This window comes from Ciona intestinalis, unplaced genomic scaffold (genome assembly GCF_000224145.3).
Source record: "Ciona intestinalis unplaced genomic scaffold, KH HT001108.1, whole genome shotgun sequence".
NCBI classification, from domain to species: domain Eukaryota; kingdom Metazoa; phylum Chordata; class Ascidiacea; order Phlebobranchia; family Cionidae; genus Ciona; species Ciona intestinalis.
The window spans coordinates 1-21,777 of NW_004191429.1; the positions used below are offsets into that span (position 1 = coordinate 1).

At 35.9% G+C, this 21,777-nt stretch overlaps 3 protein-coding genes across 5 annotated transcripts; 2 read left to right on the plus strand and 1 right to left on the minus strand.

Moving 5' to 3' along the window:
- The first annotated feature begins 487 nt into the window (after positions 1–487).
- LOC100176603 lies at positions 488–2,626 on the plus strand. Its single transcript, XM_002127945.4, has 4 exons — positions 488–763; positions 937–1,081; positions 1,577–1,668; positions 2,013–2,626. Exons 1-4 carry the CDS (start codon positions 527–529, stop codon positions 2,250–2,252), a joined length of 714 nt encoding a protein of 237 aa, XP_002127981.2. The 5' UTR covers positions 488–526; the 3' UTR covers positions 2,253–2,626.
- Positions 2,627–3,258: 632 nt separating this feature from the next.
- On the minus strand, positions 3,259–21,407 carry LOC100177385. 3 transcript variants are annotated; one of them, XM_026840055.1, is made up of 4 exons: positions 21,206–21,407; positions 18,596–18,760; positions 12,874–12,876; positions 11,600–12,138 (listed from the first exon to the last, which is right to left on the minus strand). In XM_026840055.1, exons 1-4 carry the CDS (start codon positions 21,335–21,337, stop codon positions 12,127–12,129), a joined length of 312 nt encoding a protein of 103 aa, XP_026695856.1. In that variant the 5' UTR covers positions 21,338–21,407; the 3' UTR covers positions 11,600–12,126. The 3 variants fall into 3 exon arrangements, with proteins under 3 accessions (XP_018672609.1, XP_026695856.1, XP_002128168.2); XM_018817064.2 differs by lacking the exons at positions 11,600–12,138; positions 12,874–12,876 and adding an exon at positions 3,259–3,355; XM_002128132.4 differs by lacking the exons at positions 11,600–12,138; positions 12,874–12,876 and adding an exon at positions 15,588–15,671.
- LOC100186823 (vascular endothelial growth factor A-A-like) lies at positions 8,010–16,703 on the plus strand. Its single transcript, XM_002127976.5, has 5 exons — positions 8,010–11,593; positions 14,455–14,648; positions 14,723–14,805; positions 14,867–15,151; positions 15,307–16,703. The coding sequence occupies exons 1-5, from the start codon at positions 11,326–11,328 to the stop codon at positions 15,335–15,337; spliced, it is 861 nt and encodes a 286-aa protein (XP_002128012.1). The 5' UTR covers positions 8,010–11,325; the 3' UTR covers positions 15,338–16,703.
- Positions 21,408–21,777: the final 370 nt, after the last annotated feature.

Genomic DNA, 21,777 nt, shown 5'->3' on the forward strand with positions numbered 1-21,777 from the left:
ATAATCCATGCTTTTTATAATTGTCCAAAAGTTAAAGACTATTGGTATAAAGTTGAAAACTGGATTTGCGCAAGGGTCCGTAGACCATTTTGCTTTCACGTAAAACACTTTTTATTCGGTGTTAATGATGTTCTTGTGAACTGCCTATTGTTGTGTGCTCGATTTTGTATTTATCGCTGTAGAGTGCAGGAGAAAATTCCCGTAGTAAAAATTTTTGTTCATGAAGTGGAAAGGATCCAAGCCACTGAATATCAAATAGCCAAAATACGTGGTCTTACTTCCACACATTTTATGAAATGGGGTGCAGCCGTTTGTTAATGTTGTTACTACAATCGTACTGTTGTTCGTAATTTTTATTGCAATAAAAAAAAAAAAAAAAAAAAAAAAAAAAAAAAAAAGGCTTGTCGCTCTCATGTACTATTGTGACGTCACACCGCGCGTTACGCCGTAAGCAAAAGTTTAATTACACCATATTATTGCCAGCGTAACTCAGTTAGTTTATACTGATAGAGATAGACCGATTAATATGAAGGTTATAGTAGCTGGGTTCTCTCCAATGCAAGTCGCATTGAAAGAGCTTGGTTATAATGTATACGATTATATGGAGAATTACGAGTACCTTGAAAAAGAATGGAAGCAGATATGCACGGTTGGAGGGTCGACTGATTTGTTTCGTAAAATGTATCAGAATGTTGATGCGGTAACTGACCTACCTGGATTTGTTTTCTGGGAAGAAATCTTAAAAGCTTTTCCCGGTGTTAAGGTACGAGAATAAAGTTATTCATAAAACTTAGTTATACTGAAACATCTTGTAAGATATGTTCTCAGAAAAAACAACCACTCTGTAAATATTACTTGTTCAAACAGATAGCTTATAGTGATGCACACATAGGAAATCCAAATATTTAAACTTTAGCTGTATATTTGCTTCTTCAGATCGTCCTAACCATGCGCGAGAATGAAGATATTTGGTACGGAAGTTTCAAGCGGCAAGTCAAAGTGAATGAGTCGTGGATTAATAAAATAAAGATGATGTTCTCTTATACAACCTACAAATTCTATCTATACAGCAAGATGCAATGTAAGGATCAATCTTTGACCTATTTTTTAATATAATTTCATGTATGTACGACGTACATCATCCTGGCGATGTGGCACAGTTGGTTAGGACCATTATTTTTAGTCCAGAGATTATGGTTTCAAGGCCCGTCGTTGCGAACATTGTAAAAATTTAAAAATACATTCACCCACAAAATTACTTCATGGTTACTCTTAAACTGGCACGGGGCGTGGGAAAGACCACCGTGTTATAACGACTGTCATTTTCCGGGCACGCGAGGACAAAGCTACATTCCTTTATTTACATTCAAAATAAAAAATATTACTGTTACATATCATCTGAATGTAAAACATGACTCATGGTTTTAAAATATACCATATCAAACAACGAAAAATATGGCAAACCTTCTGGCAACAGTTAACTTCCGTTACTTAAGATTAAACTGATAAACTCCATTAAACTGCATACGCAATTGCTACATCCCCAGCTACTAAAAACAACAAAACTATTTTACAGTTAAAATTGCGTACGGGTATGATATTGGAACAAAGTTAAATGAGACTTTATGTAAACTCTACTATCGTCGGCACAATGCGCACGTGTTACAGGTACTATATACGAGCTATGTATGGAGTTGTGTATTGGGTCATTTGATATAGTAGGATGGGGGAAGATGGGACACCTTTAGCACAGAATATTCGAATATCCTGATTGTGTTTTAAACAATTAACAACGGTCTATAAGAGTCGTGGGGATATGGTTTTATAATTCTTTGAATGTTCTTTGTTTACTACCAAATAGGACGAGAAAATAGAATGAAAAGGTGTCCTATCTTCCCCCACCCTACTATATATATATACCTTTACTAAAGTAATAATGTATATGTTGCTTTACGTGTGAAACTGTTGACATTTTGCATAGACAAACTTTTATCTTTTATATTTATATAAAGAATGCACCGAAAAAACAGCTTCTGGTCTTTAATATTAAAGACGGTTGGGACCCATTGTGTCAGTTCCTCGGTCAGCCTGTTCCTGGGACCCCTTTTCCACACAAAAACAAGAATGCAAGCATCACAAACGAACAAATGAAGACGAATGCAACGTTTTTGCAGATGCAATTCGAAACGAAAATGTCCTACTTCGTAATTCTTTTTCTGATTGTTGCAGTCATATTTTATCAATTGTGGTAGCATGCTGCCGGTGCTTTCTTTTAATATGTAAAGGCGGTTACAATTTTTTAAATACCTCCACAACCAATAAACCTATTTAGATCTCCGGTATATTTATTGTTGGTGTATATAGTTAAGTGGGGGAAGACGGGACTCTTAAGCACATTGTAAGATCGGCAGTTATATATAATATATATGTTTAGCGTTCCCGTCCTGGTTACATCGTCGGTTAATCATTTTCATAACCTTCTTTCCTCCTGTTGTCCTATCGGCATCGCATCGCAGAGCGAATATGTCCCCCTTCGATTCCCGCAAACCCAGTAGCTCCCATTTCTGCTATAAATTATGATGCTTTTTCCCTTCACCCAATCTAAACTAAACGAATTAATAGCGTTCGGACGCAAGTATTGTTTGAACCGGTTTGCGTTCCGAAAGGGTCGTAACCTCTAGTTCACGATTGATATTTTAAGTGACAAAATAACATTCGCCGAGGTATCGTGCCGTTGTTGCTGACTGTTGTACACAGTGTCGGGTATTAAACAATTCAGAACCTCGGTGGCTTGTAAGTTAGATTATTCAGATAGAAGACGACATGCCACCCCTGATGTATAACATTAAAGGGGCATACCAACGAAAAAACAAAATTTGTGTATTGATAGATATGCTTAAATGTGACCTAAAGCTATAGTACAATGGGGAAAGATAGGACACTTAAGCACATATTGCCAAATATTTCCAAAATAAAAATAGAAGACGGTTTTTGGGTAATACCACGAATTAGTACCATCATTCCTTTATTAATTGACACCAATTTAATAAAATGTAATAAAACACACGAAGAGTTATTTACCTATCCGCACAACAAGTGAAATTTTACAAATTCGAAAACACACAGGATAAGATGGGACAGTTTGAAATCATTGTTAATTTTGATTATTTAGTGTATTTATAAATAGGAATATACGTAAATAACACGAAATAATACTGTACGCTTTGAAAATTAGGTCTAAACATTATTTTTCTTTTTCCTACTCCGGTGTCGCGGAAATCTGGTTCCCCGGAAATCTGGTTCCCATTGGCTACTTATAACTTATTTTTTGAGAAATCCAAAACTCTGGTTCCGACTAAAAATAACAGTTAATTGTTGGATGCAACATATTTTGTACATTTCTTTTTAAAGATTTATCTTCTTAATAAAAAAATTGATGCTGTATTTTACCTTAAATTATACATTATGACGTATGACCATCAGTGATCTCTACTGTTAACACGTCATCAATAACAAAAAAGGACGATAAAACATAAATTTTCACATTAGATAAAATAAATTATCTAAAAACATGTATATATTCAAGTAATCTTCGTTCGAAACCAGATTTACAGATTTCTGATAAAAATGTCCTGTGTCTGCGCATGCGCAGTAGCCGATGGGAACCAGATTTCCGCGACACCGGCTTACTGCTATAGTTTTTAACATGTTATACATTATATTATTGCATAACAATTGGTATTGTTTGAACGACAATGGGTAATGTTCGAACTTCAATGGATAAATATTGTATCCAACAAGTGTATAAGAACTTGTAATAACAGAAAATTGATTATAGCTATTGATAAAGTTTTAATTTTTGGTACAAATTGGGTATTACTACTCTGTTTTTTGGCACAAGCCACTTCTCATAAATTATCACCAAGTGCAAATGACCAATTAGAGAATATATTTTCAAAATATTATCTTTTGATTATATCAGTATCTTATAGTTGAATATCCCCTGAGGTTTAAATTACTAAATTAAAAGCAAAATTTTAAAAGTTTGGCAGTGAAAACATACAAAACAACAATGTGGGGGAAGATGGAACTCTAAATTGAAATATATTTACATTAGCAGTATTCTGCAACTTGTAGTTAACCTACCGAATTTAAAAGCTGTGCTAGTTTCTTTGCCATTTAAACTTCATATATATAACGTTAAACCGATATTTTTTGTTGTTTTTTGTTCAAATTAAAGTCATATTGACACCTGCCTATTTTCTTCATGCTTATATCTCAGGTGTTTTTTTACAAAACTAAAACTAGTTTTATGAAACAAAATCAAACTGTACGAAAAGTTTAAGGTTGTTTTATCAAGCTATGAAACTAGTTTAATCGTTCGCACACGCAAACTAAAAAAAAAACATTGGCTTTACTATGATTTAGCCAAAGTTAGTATAGACCAAGTTAGGAAACGGCGCTCGTGTCCGCCATTACGGAGCCCACAGAGCGTGAATCGCCTATACAAATGCATGGTGGGCATGTGTTCATTTAGTTCTTGTAAGCGATACAAAGCTAGAAAACACGTATAGCGGTTGTTTTAACATTTAAAATATAATTTCTAATATAAATCTTGTTGTATAATATTAAATCTAAGAATTAATGTGAAGTAAATTAATATTTTGACTGGTTTTCAGCGTACAGTGTGGTTTAACAGGATACTTAACGTTGGCAATTAATACTAGCAGCAATCAGCTTAGTTTACATAATAGTATATGATCATACCTACGAATCTGCAGAACCAGTATATACTACATTTATAATTCAACATGAGTGGCCATGCAGCTCCAAACTGCTTAAGTACTAGCAGATAAGGTGTTCGCGTATTCCGATTTCATAAAGACCAAGAACGCAGAAAAGGCAGCTTATTAATTCAAGCAGAGGATCAAAAATAGTAACTCAGTATTGTTTACCACAATGCCACTTCGATATTAGGCAAATTTTACAAAGATACCTTAAGTTTCGTTGCCGGGTATACGTGTTAAGTTTGTAAGCCAAAAAGTAAAATCACGGCAATTTACATGTAAAACTGCAGCTAGATACACTAGTATATGTTAATGTTATGCGTTTTTGTTTGTATTTTTATATTTTAAACATGTTCTTTTATATTTCTGGTTGGTATACTTGATATTTTCTATTTTTTTACTCATTAATCGATCGAGTGTTCAATAAAATTTGATTCTTTATGTGAGGTTTATTATTGTGATAAAATATAACATTAGTAGAAAGCCATTTTTACGCGCAAAAGTGCTTGGTTCTTAAAAAATCGCATTATTTAGGCGAAAAACAGCACCCAGCAATGATAAAATGCTATGCTGTGGGCTCCGTAATGGTGGCGTCTATGACGTCATAGACGCGCGACAATGGGTAACAAGACTCATTGTTTTACAATCCGTTTCCTAACTTGGTCTATACTAACTTTGGATTTAGCGAGCATTAAAAATAGCCCCTTACTATTTCGGATTTTTTTTACCTGTTTAAAGTATACTGTTTTTATTTTACATATTTTTTTAATATTTAAAAACAGTATCAGCTTTGACGGGCGTTTTATAAAGTCGTGATAATACTGTCGAATAATTCTGTAACCTTATTTTCCTGGTTATCATTAAATGGTGGTCCGTAAAAAGAAAATTAAAAAAAGTCTTGTCTGACAAAATGTCCCATCTTTCCCCACCCTACTATATACTGTTTCTATTTTACACATTTTTTTAATATTTAAAAACAGTAATCAGCTTTGACGGGCGTTTTATAAAGTCGTGATAATACTGTCGAATAATTCTGTAACCTTATTTTCCTGATTATCATTAAATGGGGGTCCGTAAAAAGAAAATTAAAAAAAAGTCTCGTCTGACAAAATGTCCCATCTTCCCCCACCCTACTATAATAAAAGATAATATATGGAATATATATTTGAAATTCAGTCATTTGCACCTAAAGATAATTTCTGAGAATTCGCTTGTGCGAAAAATAGTGTAGCAATTTCCAATTTGTAGCAAAAATTTCATTAGTAGTTAATTGATGTTCAAACAATGCCCATGATCGTTCAAACAATAACAATTGGCCAACTTTATTATAATGTATAGGTAACATGTTAAAAACTATAGCAGTTGGAAAATAATATTTAAGCTGGTTTTTCAAAGCGTACAGTATTATTTCGTGTTATTTATGTGTATTCCCACGGCCGACTGGAGATATATCTCTAGTAGGCTGTGGTATTCCTAATATTAAATACAATTATTAATCAAAATTACGATGATTTTAAACTGTCCTTATTCTGTGTATTTTCGGATTTGTAAAACACAATCTGTTGTGCGAATCGCTAAACAACTCCTCATGTGTTTTATTGTAGTTTTTTGAATTGTAGTCAATTAATAAAGGAATGATAGTACTTATTCGTGGTATCACCCTAAAAACGTCATACATTTTTCTTTTAAAAACATTGGACAATTTGTGCTCAAGTATCCCATCATTTCCCACTGGACTATATATTAACTCAAATTTGAGTCAAATTATATGGCTATATTTCTATAGGGCAGGCTATTAAAATGCATTCTTTTGCTATCGGTTTGATTTAATTTCTGCTTACTAAAGGTAAATGTATTGTGCCTATACGGCGTAAATGAGTGACTACTAGAACATAGAAGATAAATGTAACAGGACGGCGACAAAGTAAAGTACTTGACTACCCGGTGGCGCCAGAGCACGACTCACAAAGAAAGGCACATTTCAGACAACTCATTTCAGAAAAAATGTGGGATTTCGACTTTCGTATTATACTGGGAAGTAGGCCTACAGTCAACGCCCCTTTAAATCCTAACCAATCCTAGGTGGTACCAGTGGCATAAGAGCATTGTATAACCAAAACTCTAACACAGTTGTTGAACTTGATTGGCAACCAAAATCCAAGCGTGAAGTTTGACAAGTAAAAGTGATTACAAAGCTGTTGTTTTACTGCCTACGGCGTAAACAGATCTGTAGTGTTAATTTAAACGGGAACCCATAGGCCATAACAATACATTATTTACATTTTGCATATATTTTATTTATGAACAGATGTTTATCGGGGAAGTTGAAACAAATATTGATCGATTGAAGAGTCGAACTCAGTAACGGCGGTTGAATTTCTACGCTTGACGTCCGCGTAAGCCTTTAAATACACGATACGAATCAACTGTTTCAATAAGTCTGCGGTCGCAGCACAGCTGCAAACCATTTGTTTTTGAAAACTAAGAATGTTTGCAAGCCTATACAACATTTTCCCAGTCGTTCTAATTCAACTATCAGCTTGTTTCGAAGAAAACCTCGTCGTATTTGTGATAAGAGGAAACATTCAAAATCTCGAAGAAAAGTAGTTCGATTTTGAAAAAGTTTTAAGGACTCTCCCAACACTTTCAGGATGTTGCGAATATATTTTAATTATTGAACTCGTTTTCAAAATTATTCTATTGCGTCACAACCACGGCTTGATTTATGTGGTCTAAAACAGCAGTTTCTGAAGTTTTTTTTACAACTAAATTACAACTGATTAGTTTAATTATCCACACAGAAGGAAATTTGGTAGAAAATAAAACCAAATTGGGAATTTGAAAATAAGGTAACGATCACCTGCGGCGTAAACATTTTCAGTGGTTAAAATGTGTTTGTTGCATATAAACTATAGGCAATGTTCTTTTATAACTGATGGAAATACGGTTCTGTATGACATCATTAGGATGTTTTAAAATGAAACATGAACAAATTCATTTACTAAAATTTGTATTTTAAGTTTAGACGAAGTTATAAGTTTAGTTATAAACGCTAAATATGCTAATTCTAAGGTCTTTAATTGTAACTTAAATTGAATTTACGTAAGATAATTGTCGAGCCTCTGTACAGTTTTCAATGTTGATACTACCGAAGGAACCTTAAAAAATTAATTGATCAAACAATAACACTTTTCTACTGCTTCGATGGTTTCGACCATTATGATGCGCTTTATTTTGATGCTGGATTAATTCAGAGATATAATTTTAGCCGTAAAACATCCGGAACGGAATATGCACTAGCGGGCGATGATGGAAATGTTTAAACCTCGAAAAGAGGGGAAATAACTTTTATCTTAAATCTAAAACGCGCTTTGTTCCGTCAATCGGTAAAACTCATTATGGTCCCAAAAGCGCGTTAAAAATATTGTTTGGCATTCAAGGTTATGACGTAATACAAAATTATAGTAAAAAATTTAAACAGTCTATTTTTATATGATAAAATTCCTTCGTTTTAAGGTAATCCGACTTTGATCACTGTTGCGTCATATAAGGAGTTTCGAAGTTGATATTAGAATCAAATGCCTTTCAGATTACTGAGTGACGGCAAGTGAATTATATACGCGCACAAGGTATATTGTTATATTAACAGTTGCCACAACGTAACCGCGTACTACGCAAAACGGACACTTGGGACAGCCAGGAATTTAATTCAAACCGTTTGTACTTTGAACGAAAAATTCCATTCGTATAGTATTGGTGGTGTTGTGTATTTTTACGGCCAATGTCGTAAGCAGCAGTTTAAAACTACTATACGAAGCGCGCGTTGGTCTTGTAACAACATTCTTCGATCAGGTAGAGGGTAGGGGTCATATACCGCGTATGTTGCTATAGTGGGTTATCTTATGATGGATATATTGTGTAAGTTTGGTTACAAAATAAATAATGTCGTTAGGAAATTCGATAAGATATGTATTAAGGGAAGCATTGTGTGATAGCCAATTGCGGGTTCGTAACAAAGTGCGTCTACGTTGTAAATTTATCGTTTCCTAAATTCAATAGGATGGTACCTCTCAGTGATATCTTCCAACCGAGAATATCTAATTTCGAATATAAAGTTTATTACATCACACGTACGCCCACTGCCACACCTCTTTCTTTTCGAATATGATTGGACAAAGCAGGAACCAATAGGAATCGCATAGGAATAAATTACACGTCCGCAACCAAAAACAGGTATACTACGCCAAACCAACGCATTCTAGCAAAAAACACAGGGGAGCTAATATTGTAGGTATTTATCCAACTTTTAACTGAAAATGAATACTTAAACTATATACGCTTAGATTGCTATAGTTTGTCTTCTCGTACATAATGTCACAACATTTACAATCCAAACCAGGATGGGTAAATCCTTGATGTTTTGAAATCGTAGTACAGTATTAACAAATTTACTTTAAAATTCCATTTTTAGACTAAATAATGTCCCAAAACATGAATAATGTTATAGAAGAGATGTTTTACAGATACGTGATCTTGGTCCATTTTTTGTCTTTCCATTTCTCTCTACTATAAATCATACTTAAAATATTTTTGTGTAACGAACCAGATAGACCGGCATATGATTGTAAGAAAGCGGGTTTCAGCACACACCTATATTACACCCCCGGAAAGTGATGCCTATACGACTTCCGTGTTGCGCCAGAATAAAACCACAGGCCCTGACGTACCTCAGTGTTACCAGCTACAAAATTATCAAAGACAACTCTAGTACAGTCATGTCTTATATCGGTCAACACTAAAATGGTTGTCATTTTTGGCAGAGTCAAAGGCAACACTTCGAGGGCTGCCTTGGTTTGAAATGGCATTCTCGGTGAAGATGATGCAATATTACAAATTCAATCTCATTGATGTGGATTAGACGATGCCCACGTCACAGCGTCCCTCGTTTGTGATTGGATAAAACAAATTCTACGTATGTATATACGAAAATAATCATGACAACCTGCGACTGTCACGTAATAATTACGACGTGGACATTCCCTGGGCATGAATATACAAATTAAGAAGTCTAATCAGGAGTGATTTGACCCACGGAATATCCATCTTTCCGCGTAATTTAATAAATTCGTAAAAGAACTAAGTCAAACTGGGAGGTTTTCATGTGTGCGGTCCATGAAGCATGGTGTTAATACACGTAGGCAGATTGGGCGTTAACTTTAACCTGGAATATACCTGGAATGTACACACGTAATAAGAGAATAAACGAAATAAACTTCAGAAGTGTGAAAGAATAGAACCATGAATGATGGTTTGTTTGTTCTTTATATGCGTCATATGCGCGTATAATATCCGGGGTGAAATCTCCCGCCAATATTTGATCCTTTTTTAAGTATGATGGTATTACATCAGAACTATAGACAACGATGCGCATGTGACTCATGAGTGCACTAATGGTGCGAATTAACGTAACCTAAGGTTTTCGTACTTTTAACAATGTAAGACTATTTATATAAATATATTAGTCAATTAATGTGACGTCACAATCAGCGCAGAAAAGAACATCCTTGTATAGAAATTGTGGTACAATTCATACAGGATACACAGGTTATGATATATAGGTCCAAAGTTTTATGAGTTTGTCAAGCTTAATCGTGTGTGTTCACTCAGAACTATTTCTGAAAATATGTATTCTACTTCATCAGTAGATCGAAAAGGCGATGTGCACAGCCATGTTTTTACAGTTCAGGCGACAAAGCAAAAGTAAAACCAAATCATTTAGACAACCGAAACCAGATACATACCAAATCGTTTGATGGTTAACAACTAACGATTAACTAATATTTTTAGACTTTATAAACTATAAAATTTTTGAGGTTAATAACACCAGCAGTTACGATCAACCGATTCCCTCTTGGTCAAATAGAATAACAAGGATTAGCATTAGAACAATTTAACATTAGATTGGCACCATGAACATGTACCATACTAAATTGCTGCATTGGATGAGCAACGCTTACACCTGTCCACAAGAAAACATATTGTTAAAAGGTATAAAGTTACATATTCTGGCTCGTAGGACGCCACGGATAAGACAGATAGTCAGATAAAGTAGTCGAAAAGCATCCAATAAAATCAAGTTATGGTTCGAAAGGTGGCAAAGAATAAGCCACAAAGTTACAAACTGGCAGCAACGAAAACACTTTGTGTTTTAATATTTTAAATTGAGTACTTTATATATTTTATCATTTCTTTGCTTGAGTTTATTCCGAGACACGCTAAATTATACCCATTTTACATCCGCGTGTGAAATTCAGGCTTTTTTTCTTTTCACGTTTATAAATATATCTCGCCATCGTGCGAAGGCAGTATGCTTAAGCCGACAGGGCACACAGCGAACGAGAGTTGATTAGGTAGTAAAGAAGAATTTACGAGTCCGTTTTCTGTTTGCAGATATTGCCGTAGACGCTAAACCACCTTTGTTTACCTTCGAAAGGCAAATTTGATTTGAAAGTTTTAACCAGAACGATATACTGTAAACATGCACCAGGATTTAAGAGTCAAATCTCCGCAGAGATTCTCAATACAGAGTCGATGTACTTCAAAAGCGACCGGGGATTCTCAAAGTGATATCTCATCAACTGCACTGTTTCTTTCAAAGTGTTTTATATCTGGCAGCCTGCGACACAACTCATTAAGAAGCAGACAAAACGACAAAGCATTTTTCTACATGTTTGCCATTGTTACAGGCTTGTTGCTATGCACTGTGGTTAAGGGGGAATTCTCACATAGAATACCTGCATACCAAGGTAAGGGAAACGAAATTTAAAACCTAGAGAGTAACAGGTTTAGTAAAACTATGCTCTTAACAGTCTAGACTATAGACTGTGGAGAGATTCACACCGCGTGTTTGTACCACGAAATTGTATGCCTGGATAGAATCGATCATTTGAGCCAAAACCATATTTTCGAAGCATCGTACGCGAAAACTATATGTCGCCTTATTCTGAAAGCGGTCGAAATTGAATCGCTGCAAACAGGCATGCCATAACCATGAAAACAGCAGTTGGCAATGTGAAGGTTATACATGTTACGCTGATAAATTTACCAACCACACTTAGCGTTGTGCACAACTGCTACAATGATAGTAAGACATGACGAATTACCACCTGTCATGAGGCGAGACAGGAGAATTTCGGGACTTTCTCGATTCAACAGACAAACAGACGCTGTCTTCACCATACGACGTAAATATGTTTGTGTACAATGCGCCGTTGCGATTTCATTCGTTTTACGTCTTACCACCTTGGTAGTCCTCATTTTTGAAGATCTTACTGAACAATCAAAACAATGCCTCCTAAAACGCTCGATTGAGTTGCCATTGTATTCGAATAAAGGTGCTTATAAAAATGCTTCTAAAGGCATATGGCCGCTTTATGTGGCAAAAGGTTCACGACCACACAAAGATACAGCAATATTTGAAGTTCGTGCGTCTTTATAGAGAAATCATTTAAAAATCACACGCTGGGCCATTCACGCATAAATCTATTGTATTTGGTTAATGGTATAGAAGGTAAGAGAAATGTTACAGCTTGGCACGGCTTATATTCACTTGAAACTATAGCAGCAATGACTAAATAAACTCGGAATTGGATTTCAAGTGGGTCTTCCAGCAAAAGAATCCCAATTTCGGAAAGAATATTTTTTCAACAAGTCCTTAAGGTGTATGCTTGGTGCTTTTTGTACTGAACTTCGTTGCAGCCAAGTCCCAACTCTACACACCCGGTCAGGTCATCAGTACAACAGAATTTCACTTGCCAGGTGTTCGAACTGCTTGTCTATCTCTACCAAGTGAACATATAACGTCATCTTGCGCAACTATCGATGTGAAGCAGAGCTCTTGTTTTATCGCAGTAACCTAACTGTGACGTAATAAAGTATTGAAAGTGGCCACTCAAGTGTCGAAGATTATAGAAGTGATAACTATTTTTTACGTATCCAACTAGGCTTGGTTGGCGCCGTTACAAGTGTATGGTTAGTACCAGCAGTGCTGCGTTTGGAAGCAAGATTAATATAGCAGAATTATAACAAGCTTACGAGCTACACACCGGAGACATGTTCACATCGAAACCGGATGCCTCCTACACGCGCGAAACCACAGAGCAAATGTCAATTTGAATTTCTATGTAGCTTAGGGATTCAGGCGTGTTTCATATAATGTACATGTGTCACACTGAAGTCTGGTCCTAATTAGCGTCGTGTCTTTTCTGTTTGTAGTGACAACAGTGCTTATAGGTAACTAACACATCGTTACGCACCTGTGGCGCTATTGTTGCACGCCAAGACGACGTTAAAATACCTGTCATTGCGCAATGATGAGACTCCATACTCGTTTCACCCCATTAAAGACTCAACATTTATGTGGGGTCGTAGGGAAAACTTTATTTTCTGTTTGCATTTAAACATCGTTCACCAACCACACGTTCCCCGTTGTAAATGCAAGTATCGAATTAACGCATTGCCTGTCGGCTTGGCGCTAGACACTGGCGCCCAATTTTCTGCACGTGGTTGATAGTTAATATCTGCTATCCATTTTAGCTCATGGTGGTGCATTACGTACAGATAAAAGTATTGTAAAAACTCGCAGTATGTCAATGCTTTGCACAAAGCGCGGTTAGGTGTCAAAGAGCGTAAAATGAAACTATATGTCGTTGATTGATTGGCTACAGACAAGATTCTATTTCACGTTAAGATGTGCGTTTAATAACTATGCAACACTTCATGTTCCATGAAACAGTGTGTAATTTAGAAGATTAAAATGGCAACGCGGAACCAGAACGGATATCGACTAAGCGAGGTGTTATTAAGCACGTGTAATTATATAAACCCATTCAAGTTGAAAAGCACTGAGTCAAAACGGAAATTGGCATTTCACGAAAAATTCATAGGGTGTCATCCCTGCGAAGTAATCATAGGATGCATTTGACATTGGCGACGAGACTTGGTAATAAAACTATAATATAGGAACCGCAACTGGAAAATGGCACTTTATTGTGTGACCCGTTTCCGCCGTTGAGGCCCTAGTTTTCGCTCCAACGCGCTTTAATATTCATGGTGTTCGGATATTGGCTTCAGCATGTTCTACGATCCTAAATTCTAAGAATTTGTTTCAACAATAAAAGGCACGTTGCCTAAGAATAAATACCAAACTTCGTCCATTCACACATTCCACTACGACTTCCGCGTGTCTCGACTTTTGCCATTGTTAAGCATTCAATAAAATTGTGGCGTGACCATCGGTAGTGTCAGATGTTAGAAGGTTACTACAGGTCAGACATGACGAAGCTCTCACCAAGCCTGGCACGATCAACTACAAATTAAATACTGAAGTATAATACCGTTAATTCTAATCGCAGGCTTTGGTCAGTTCGTTAATTCAAGGCAGAAATGTCGTTGTTATTGCCTAAGGCATAAACACTACTTGTCTAGACTCGATATGCCTTAATCTCGATCGTCAATCGGGTGATTAAAGCGAAGCATGCACCTTGTACGTCCAACACAAACCTCTAATTCAATCGAGAAATGAACTTTTCACTTACAATTACTGTGCATATTGAATTGAATTCTCAATCTCGAGTGATTTTCCACTCAATTTCTGGTACTTTTCCAGACGTGGAGACCGCTCTACGATCAACTAAGTGCGCGGTCCGGGAAGAAATAGTTGACATCCGGGACATTCATCCTCATCTGCCTCCAGACGTTCTCCTGCTTCCTTCCTGCATCCTGATCCGGAAGTGCTCCGGATGTTGTCAGAATTCGAGACATGTCTGTAAACCGACAGCCATCTACGTCACACGGGTTGAAGTAAGACAATTGTGACGTCACAGTTTCGTTGTTTATTACACAGTGTTGACATTCAAAATATTTTTCCGTCTCAGGTTTCCCAGCAACACGTGGTAAGAAGAAGATTAGATTACATCACACTAAACTTTACTCACCACGATGAATGCGAATGTATGAGGTAACAAACATTGCTGTAGCGTGTAAATAACACAATATCAAACTCATACCATGCATTACAGCCCTATAGAACCAACATGCATACCTCGCGCATGCGCACGACATGAACTTTGGAATAAGGAAGCATGCGAATGCGAGCCAAGGTGCCAACCGCAAGAGTGCGGACATGGCCAAGTCTGGAACCCAAGAAAATGTCGGTGCGCTTGTAGCCCCTGTCACCCCAATAGACTGGTGCATTTGCGGTTCGACCAAAACGACGTGACATGCATATGCGCTTGTCGACATGAGCTGAGGCATAGAACTAGGTGCGCTAAACGAAGAGCGACTTTTAGCCAAAATAGCTGCGCGTAAGTTTCATGAAATGGTTGTACCGTGAGAACGCTTCAGGCATTGCATTTTATCGCGTCATAAACGCACTTTTCGGGTCATAGAAACCACTGTTATTGTGAATCACATACATTCACCTGAATGTGATACAGTGTAACCCAATGTTTATACACAGGTGTGTCGGACATTTCGCCAGGGGAAAATGATCAGCGAAAGACTTAAGTTATCATCTCATACTCTGCTGTCCATTTTAATACGGCACACCTTTATATCACGATCATGCCAAGAGTACGGCATCGGAGAAAAACACTTCAATTTATTTCAATTTATCCTCCATCAAAATACATTGGATTTAAAGCCAAATAAAGGTTTACTTTCATCATGGGAAAAGCCAAGACGGATAAAAACAAATCATTCCAAAAACCATCTGTCTCCTTCAAAATTAATGGTAATCGCTTTTTCTTATCCGAAACTATATCAGAAAAAGATAAGGCTCAATAGCGAGCATTCCTGGCGGGCGAAACGAGTCAAATTAGGAATCTGTGATCATAGAAATCGCATTAGCGGAGCACTAAAAGCGAAAATCAATAAACTATATTAGGTTTTGTAAAGCTGTTACGTCAAAGACAATAAGGATAAATTTTAAACTGATTTGGAAACATCAAGCGCTTCATTTGTGTAACGTCACACTTAATTACACGCAAAAAAACGACAGTTTATAGATCAGGATGAAAAATGCTCAATCGTAGCGAAAATAGTTCGGCAGTATACTCCATTGTACATATATCCGAAACAAGGAAAACTGAAGAAAACACTTTCCGCATTCCCACACAAGACCCATTTCACCTTAATAATCAAACCATTTTGACGTCACAATACTCCGCAACGGATTCACGTCATTAACGATCCAAAATTCCTTAACACGAAGAAACAAATTAAAACAACAAAAAAATACTCTGTTTTGCCTGCAACAAAGGTGAATTTGCGAAAACTGTTCGCAGATGTTCTCAAAAATGTTACGTGCGTTTAAGTTATACATTTATTTTATGTTGCGTTGTCGCCTTTCTTGTCATTTCATTTACCTTTGTTTTAGCTACCGGGTAGCAGAGGTAATGTTTTACCACCAGGATAATAGCATATGTTTATAAGTTTTCGTACGTGTGCTTGAGTGCACGACATACGCCTTATTTTATGCATTGTAACTTTCCAACTTTATATTAGACGAGAAAAAATTGGAAGTAACTGCATGAGAGAAAAATACATTGGATTTAAATACAGCACTCTATCACCTAATATGAGTCAAAATTCACTTACATTACGACAGGGCACTTAAATCCTTATACTTTAAAGTTAACAGCATGTGTTATCTATTCTTGGTTTGAAATATCATTTTATTTAAAATTAATCGTTTTTTCAATAATTTGACATTCGTTACCGTTTACGAAGAGATAAATAAAAACAGATTATTATTTTTAAATATTCTAAGACTCTAATTTTGTTAACAGTTTCATCGTATGTACAATTTCGTGTATCTAAGTATATAACTTTATTATATTTATCGTTATTTATTGCAATGTAGCTCTCTTTTGTTCGCATCTAGTTATACAGAATCTAAGGTTCATAGAAACTCGTCATTGTGCATTGTTACGAATTACGATAAGAACTGATAACTAATGAGACAGGCAGCCAACGCGTGAACAAATTACTGGAAACAGGAGAGCTTAATAAACGAAATAAAACTCACATTTTCCATAACCCTGAGATTACAATTGAAGTTCCAACGCAAAACATGGTATTTTCTTATACGTTAGTAAATACCTTTCAAGAAGTTTTATTACCCAGCATACCCGTTTGTACTTGGCCCGAGGATATGACCTCAGATTTTAATATAAAGCTGCGGTTTGTTTGTTGATAAAAACGCAAGCTACGTGGAAGGTTAGCTCCGGTGCATTAAAACCACACGTTAGGACCCTAATAGGACGTAAATACAGGCATGCCGATACCTCTGTTGGTTGTCAAATACCACCTTATTTTCGATATAAATGACATGACCAGAGCGTACATTTTAAAGTACAGCTGTTTCACTAGTGTTGCACGAATTCAGAAGCAATATACTTCAAACAAAACCAGCCGTTAGTATTTGTACAGTCCGTCTGCAAGTGACACTCAGTCCTGGACGCGTAAGGATAATTGGACGCGTGCTGTGAGATGTCTGCAGTATACAAATACAATGCGCGTAATATGTCTCTACAGCGCCACCAAGGGAGTAGGGGCACAATCTTAGAAAATAAAATGAATAAACCCAAACTAAAAAACAAGTTTTCGACCGTTTTACTCTACAGATTGGTTATTAAAGGGATATAACATATGACTAAGGCAGAGGGTCATCACGTTCAAAAAACTGATACGAAACATACAGAAGAACTTAGAAACTATTGTAAAAGAGAACAATTTATCCAAACACCACAACTTTGTTACTAGGTTTATATTCTAGAAACTACAAAAAAAACGTTACAAATGTTACATAAAAATATTAGATGCAGAAACCTAACAAGCGCCATAGTACGGTAAACTGGTGCCGTAGGGTAGCATAGTTCAACAGTTGGTTAGCGCGCCTGCCTTTAACCCAAAGGTAATGGGTCTAAGGCTCTTCACTGCTACCATTGTGGGCGTACGTGTCTTTGGGCAAGTCACTTAACGGCAATTGCTCCTACCTATTAGTCACTAATGGGTTCTCCAAATTATTAGCGATACATAAAAAAAAATCTACCAAACAAACTCCTACACTTATCAGCTACTGAATAACCTTGGCTACAAAATTGTCTACAACACAAAATCTAAATAAGACCTGGATCTACAAAAATAATGTATTAAAAATATAAACCATTTACAGCCATCTAGTTTTAAACACAAGAACTGAAACAAATTTTCTAAAGAATAAACAATAGGAACAAAGTAAATTAATAACTATGTATATATATATTTAATATTTTTCACAAGAACATAATAGAAAACACATACCTGGCATAAACAACAATGTCTGATAGTGACACTGATATGCAAACCATAACATATCTGATATACACTATGACTTTTAGTAAAAGATAATGAATTTCTTGATATATACCAAGGGTTATTAAACTTTTTTAAGCACGCTCCCAATCAAGATTTCAATTTACCTTTTTATTTTAACTTTACGAACACTTTATTTTATAGTTTTTAGCGCCAAACCCCATCCCCCCCTTCCGAGTTCTACACGGCGCGCCCCCTAGTTTAAGAACCACTGATATAGATCATGGAAGACTTATATAGTACACACAGATATAGCTATAGAGTACATACACGTGCCTCACATGAACTTGTTTACTAGCAGTATGTTAAGTGTTTTGATTTGAAGCAGTAAATCAAAATGGCCATTATTGTAGTATGCACGTTGAAGAAGTGCTGTTTGCAACCTCACTAACCTTGGCAACACAGATTGCCTCTAACCAAACTTGAGCACCTAACCCTTCTTCAACTTTAAAGATGTATTCACGTTTTGATGTTTGGCACTGCAGGCGAAAGGTTTTGCCATTGCTTTCCACATCAGTAATAGAAGTTCCATCGAGCTTTATCTTCTTATATGGTCCCTACACATATACATAATAAAAATGTGAGCCTATACTCAAAGGGCCTAAACACACTCAAATGTACATCGCTTTAATAGATAGAGTGTGTTTTTCTAATTTCAACGACACCTTACTTGTTTTAATCGGTTCTGTATAACCAAAGATATTCCAGCTCAAACACCGTGAAATTCATAAAACTGATTTGAAAGTTGCGTGGCGAAAAAATTGAGAAGTGTACTACCCACGTGACAAATCACGTCACAAAATTGTTGAAGCGTGGACGCTCTCATTCAGAAACACTGAGAAAGGCGAGAGGCAGTGCTTTTAGGGAAAAACGAGAGAACAAAAAAAAACGCAAAAAAGCACAAAAAAAACGCAGGTTTCGCTTTTACGAATGAATCAGTCACGTGACTAGTACGTTCCTACGTCACAATCACGAAGCTCGTAGTAAAAAAAGGATAGCGCTAGAGATCACTGTTTGAGGACGAATATCTACGCCTATACTGGACCAATTTTAATAAGCAAAGTATTTTTGGAATCAATAAAACAGTCGCTTTATGAATTTACCATAAAAAATAAAAGTGACGTGGGGTGTGTTCAGGCCCTTTAATTCAAGCTATATGACGTTTACAACAAAAATATATGAATATAGATATTCATACTACCATAGGGGGAAACTATGCCTTGTCAGGCCAAAAAGAATTGGGACTGCATTAATTAGTTATATGACTTACAACCAGTGGTGCAGCCAGGGGGTTGAGGAGGTTGGGACCACCCCTCCCCTTTTAAACCAAAAAAAAACTAAAAAAAAAAATTGATTAAAACCCCCTCCTTATTTTTTTCTGGCTGTGCCACTGCTTACAAACAAAATAATGTTTTTCATGCACTTGTGTGTCTTATTATTTACTGCTTCACCAACATTTATAATAGTTTGGCAACCATGCCTATTATTTTATATTAAGAGTAAAGCAGCTTTTTAAATTTAAATATTTATATATTGTTCTAATGATTTTTCTTTGGTAGATATAGGCCACAACTGCATTGTTTTTAGGAGATTTGCAAAAAAATTTGCTTGCATAAATCTTTCTGAAATTAAAAGGCTTTTAAGGTTACCATATTTATATTAGTTCAAAAGCCAAGAAACATTTAAAGAAAAGTATTTAATAGGCAAACTAATAGCTACATATGATAAGCCTTTATAAAAATCATATTGAAACACATTCATAAAGTTTCATAACATAATTTCTATTTATCGCTTGGAAAATGATAATGGTGTTTAAAGAAATGGTAAACAACGGCAAAATAACAGTTGTTAAAACACACTTTGGATAAAAGTGTGAAAAAGAGTTTCAATTAAAAACCAGGGCTGTTGCACCCAACATATAATAAACTCATAGGGAAAAATGTGTGTAAAGACACCACTTGTACATTGGTGGGGCGGGGTTGGCTTGAGGATTGACCAAAGGTTTGGGTCATGATTACAAGGCAAAGTCGTATGTAACTGAATGAATGTAACTAACTAGCTTTATTTTCATTAAGCCTGAAAACGACAGTGGTTATAACATGGGTGTTCTGTTTAATACACCTTATGCCAGCTTTCAAGTTACCACAAAAAGAAACTTGGTTGAATTGTTTTTTATGCTTTAAGGTATATATGTATATACATAATATAAATATAAGTAGTATGTTCCACAAATGTGTCTTGATACAAGACTAGATGAGAGTGTATCCATTTAATACCACATCAAAAGGAATAAACAATCATATCGATTTGAAATAATAAAACAAGTTGCAGCAATGTTTATTTAACACAACTACTAGGAGAAGAAGGTACACAATTTCCGCTGGGAGCCGATGACAAATTCGTTGTCTATTCTATGGGGAGCAGTTAGTTTTACGGTTTATACAAATAAGATTTAAACCCCCAACCCTTAACCCTTATTAACCCCTGCCCATAACCCCTGTCCATAGCCCCTATCCCCTAACCTTAGATTCGTGCTAATCAAACAAAAAAACTTAATAAAAAAAAATAATAAAAAAAGTATTCCACTGTGCGGGACTCGGAAAACGGTAAGAATGAAACAAAGAGAGTAAACAACCGCACGCTAACCGTTACACGACAGACTCGACGGTAGTAAACAGAACGAAAGAACATATATAACCTACCTAATGTGGAGAAGACGTTTTTTTCTTACTAGTGTTTTATGTATTTATGTAGATATTATTATTATTTAATTAATTTGTTTTACACTTTTTAACACTTTGTAGTGTTGTTTTGGGCGTTTTTCCGTGTTTTTAAATTTAAATAATTATCGACACGCGACACCCAGCCGTAAAAGTGTAGCTTCTTCATCGTATAGTGTCATGTTTATTAAGCGAACACAAGGTAATAAACATTTTAAGACCAAAATTTTCACTGGTCATCAGCGGCAGTATTACCCAAACACATACATACCCAGAACTTACCGTCTTTGATTTTGAATACAAAACTTCACCTGGTTGTACAGAAATCCATGTTTTTACCCATTTATGGGAATATTTTGACTTTTTATCAATCCAGCCAGTTTTCGGCGCATTTTCAGTTTGAGCGTCTACCATTGTAAGACTAGCTCGCAAAAAATGTGTGCTTATACGATCATACACCAAACAGACTTTGGAATTGGCGGCAATAGCGTCTATTGATACCAAGTTTTTATTCTATGTAAAGTTGTGACAACTGTGCATTTAACTTGTAATAAAATGATCTCTTTGACACGCATTAAGATTAAAATAAACAAATGAATGAATAAAAGTAACTGACTTTATCCTCGCGTGACTGGAAAACGACAGTCGTTATAAAACGGGAGTTCGTAAACCCAGCGGCAGCTTACGAGCTACCAAGTATGTTACTTTGTAGGTGATTACGTTTTTGTGATATTTTAATTTTTTTATGTGTGGCTGATAATTTTTTAGTTAACTCATTATTGACCACTGGGTTGAAGCAATTGTGCTTAAATGCCTTGCATAAGAACATAGGCCCGCAATGGTAGCAACGACGA

Coding starts and splice junctions, on each gene's coding strand:
- LOC100177385 (XM_002128132.4), bottom strand. CDS start 21,337: ATGGTAGACGCTCAAACTGAAAATGCGCCGAAAACTGGCTGGATTGAT. Junction 18,761..21,205: donor TGTATTCAAAATCAAAGACG/GTAAGTTCTGGG, acceptor GTATATGTGTAG/GGACCATATAAGAAGATAAA. Junction 15,672..18,595: donor AGGCAATCTGTGTTGCCAAG/GTTAGTGAGGTT, acceptor CTATGATCACAG/ATTCCTAATTTGACTCGTTT.
- LOC100176603 (XM_002127945.4), top strand. CDS start 527: ATGAAGGTTATAGTAGCTGGGTTCTCTCCAATGCAAGTCGCATTGAAA. Junction 1,082..1,576: donor TCTATACAGCAAGATGCAAT/GTAAGGATCAAT, acceptor ACTATTTTACAG/TTAAAATTGCGTACGGGTAT. Junction 1,669..2,012: donor ACAATGCGCACGTGTTACAG/GTACTATATACG, acceptor ATTTATATAAAG/AATGCACCGAAAAAACAGCT.
- LOC100186823 (XM_002127976.5), top strand. CDS start 11,326: ATGCACCAGGATTTAAGAGTCAAATCTCCGCAGAGATTCTCAATACAG. Junction 11,594..14,454: donor TAGAATACCTGCATACCAAG/GTAAGGGAAACG, acceptor GTACTTTTCCAG/ACGTGGAGACCGCTCTACGA. Junction 14,649..14,722: donor TCTACGTCACACGGGTTGAA/GTAAGACAATTG, acceptor TTTCCGTCTCAG/GTTTCCCAGCAACACGTGGT.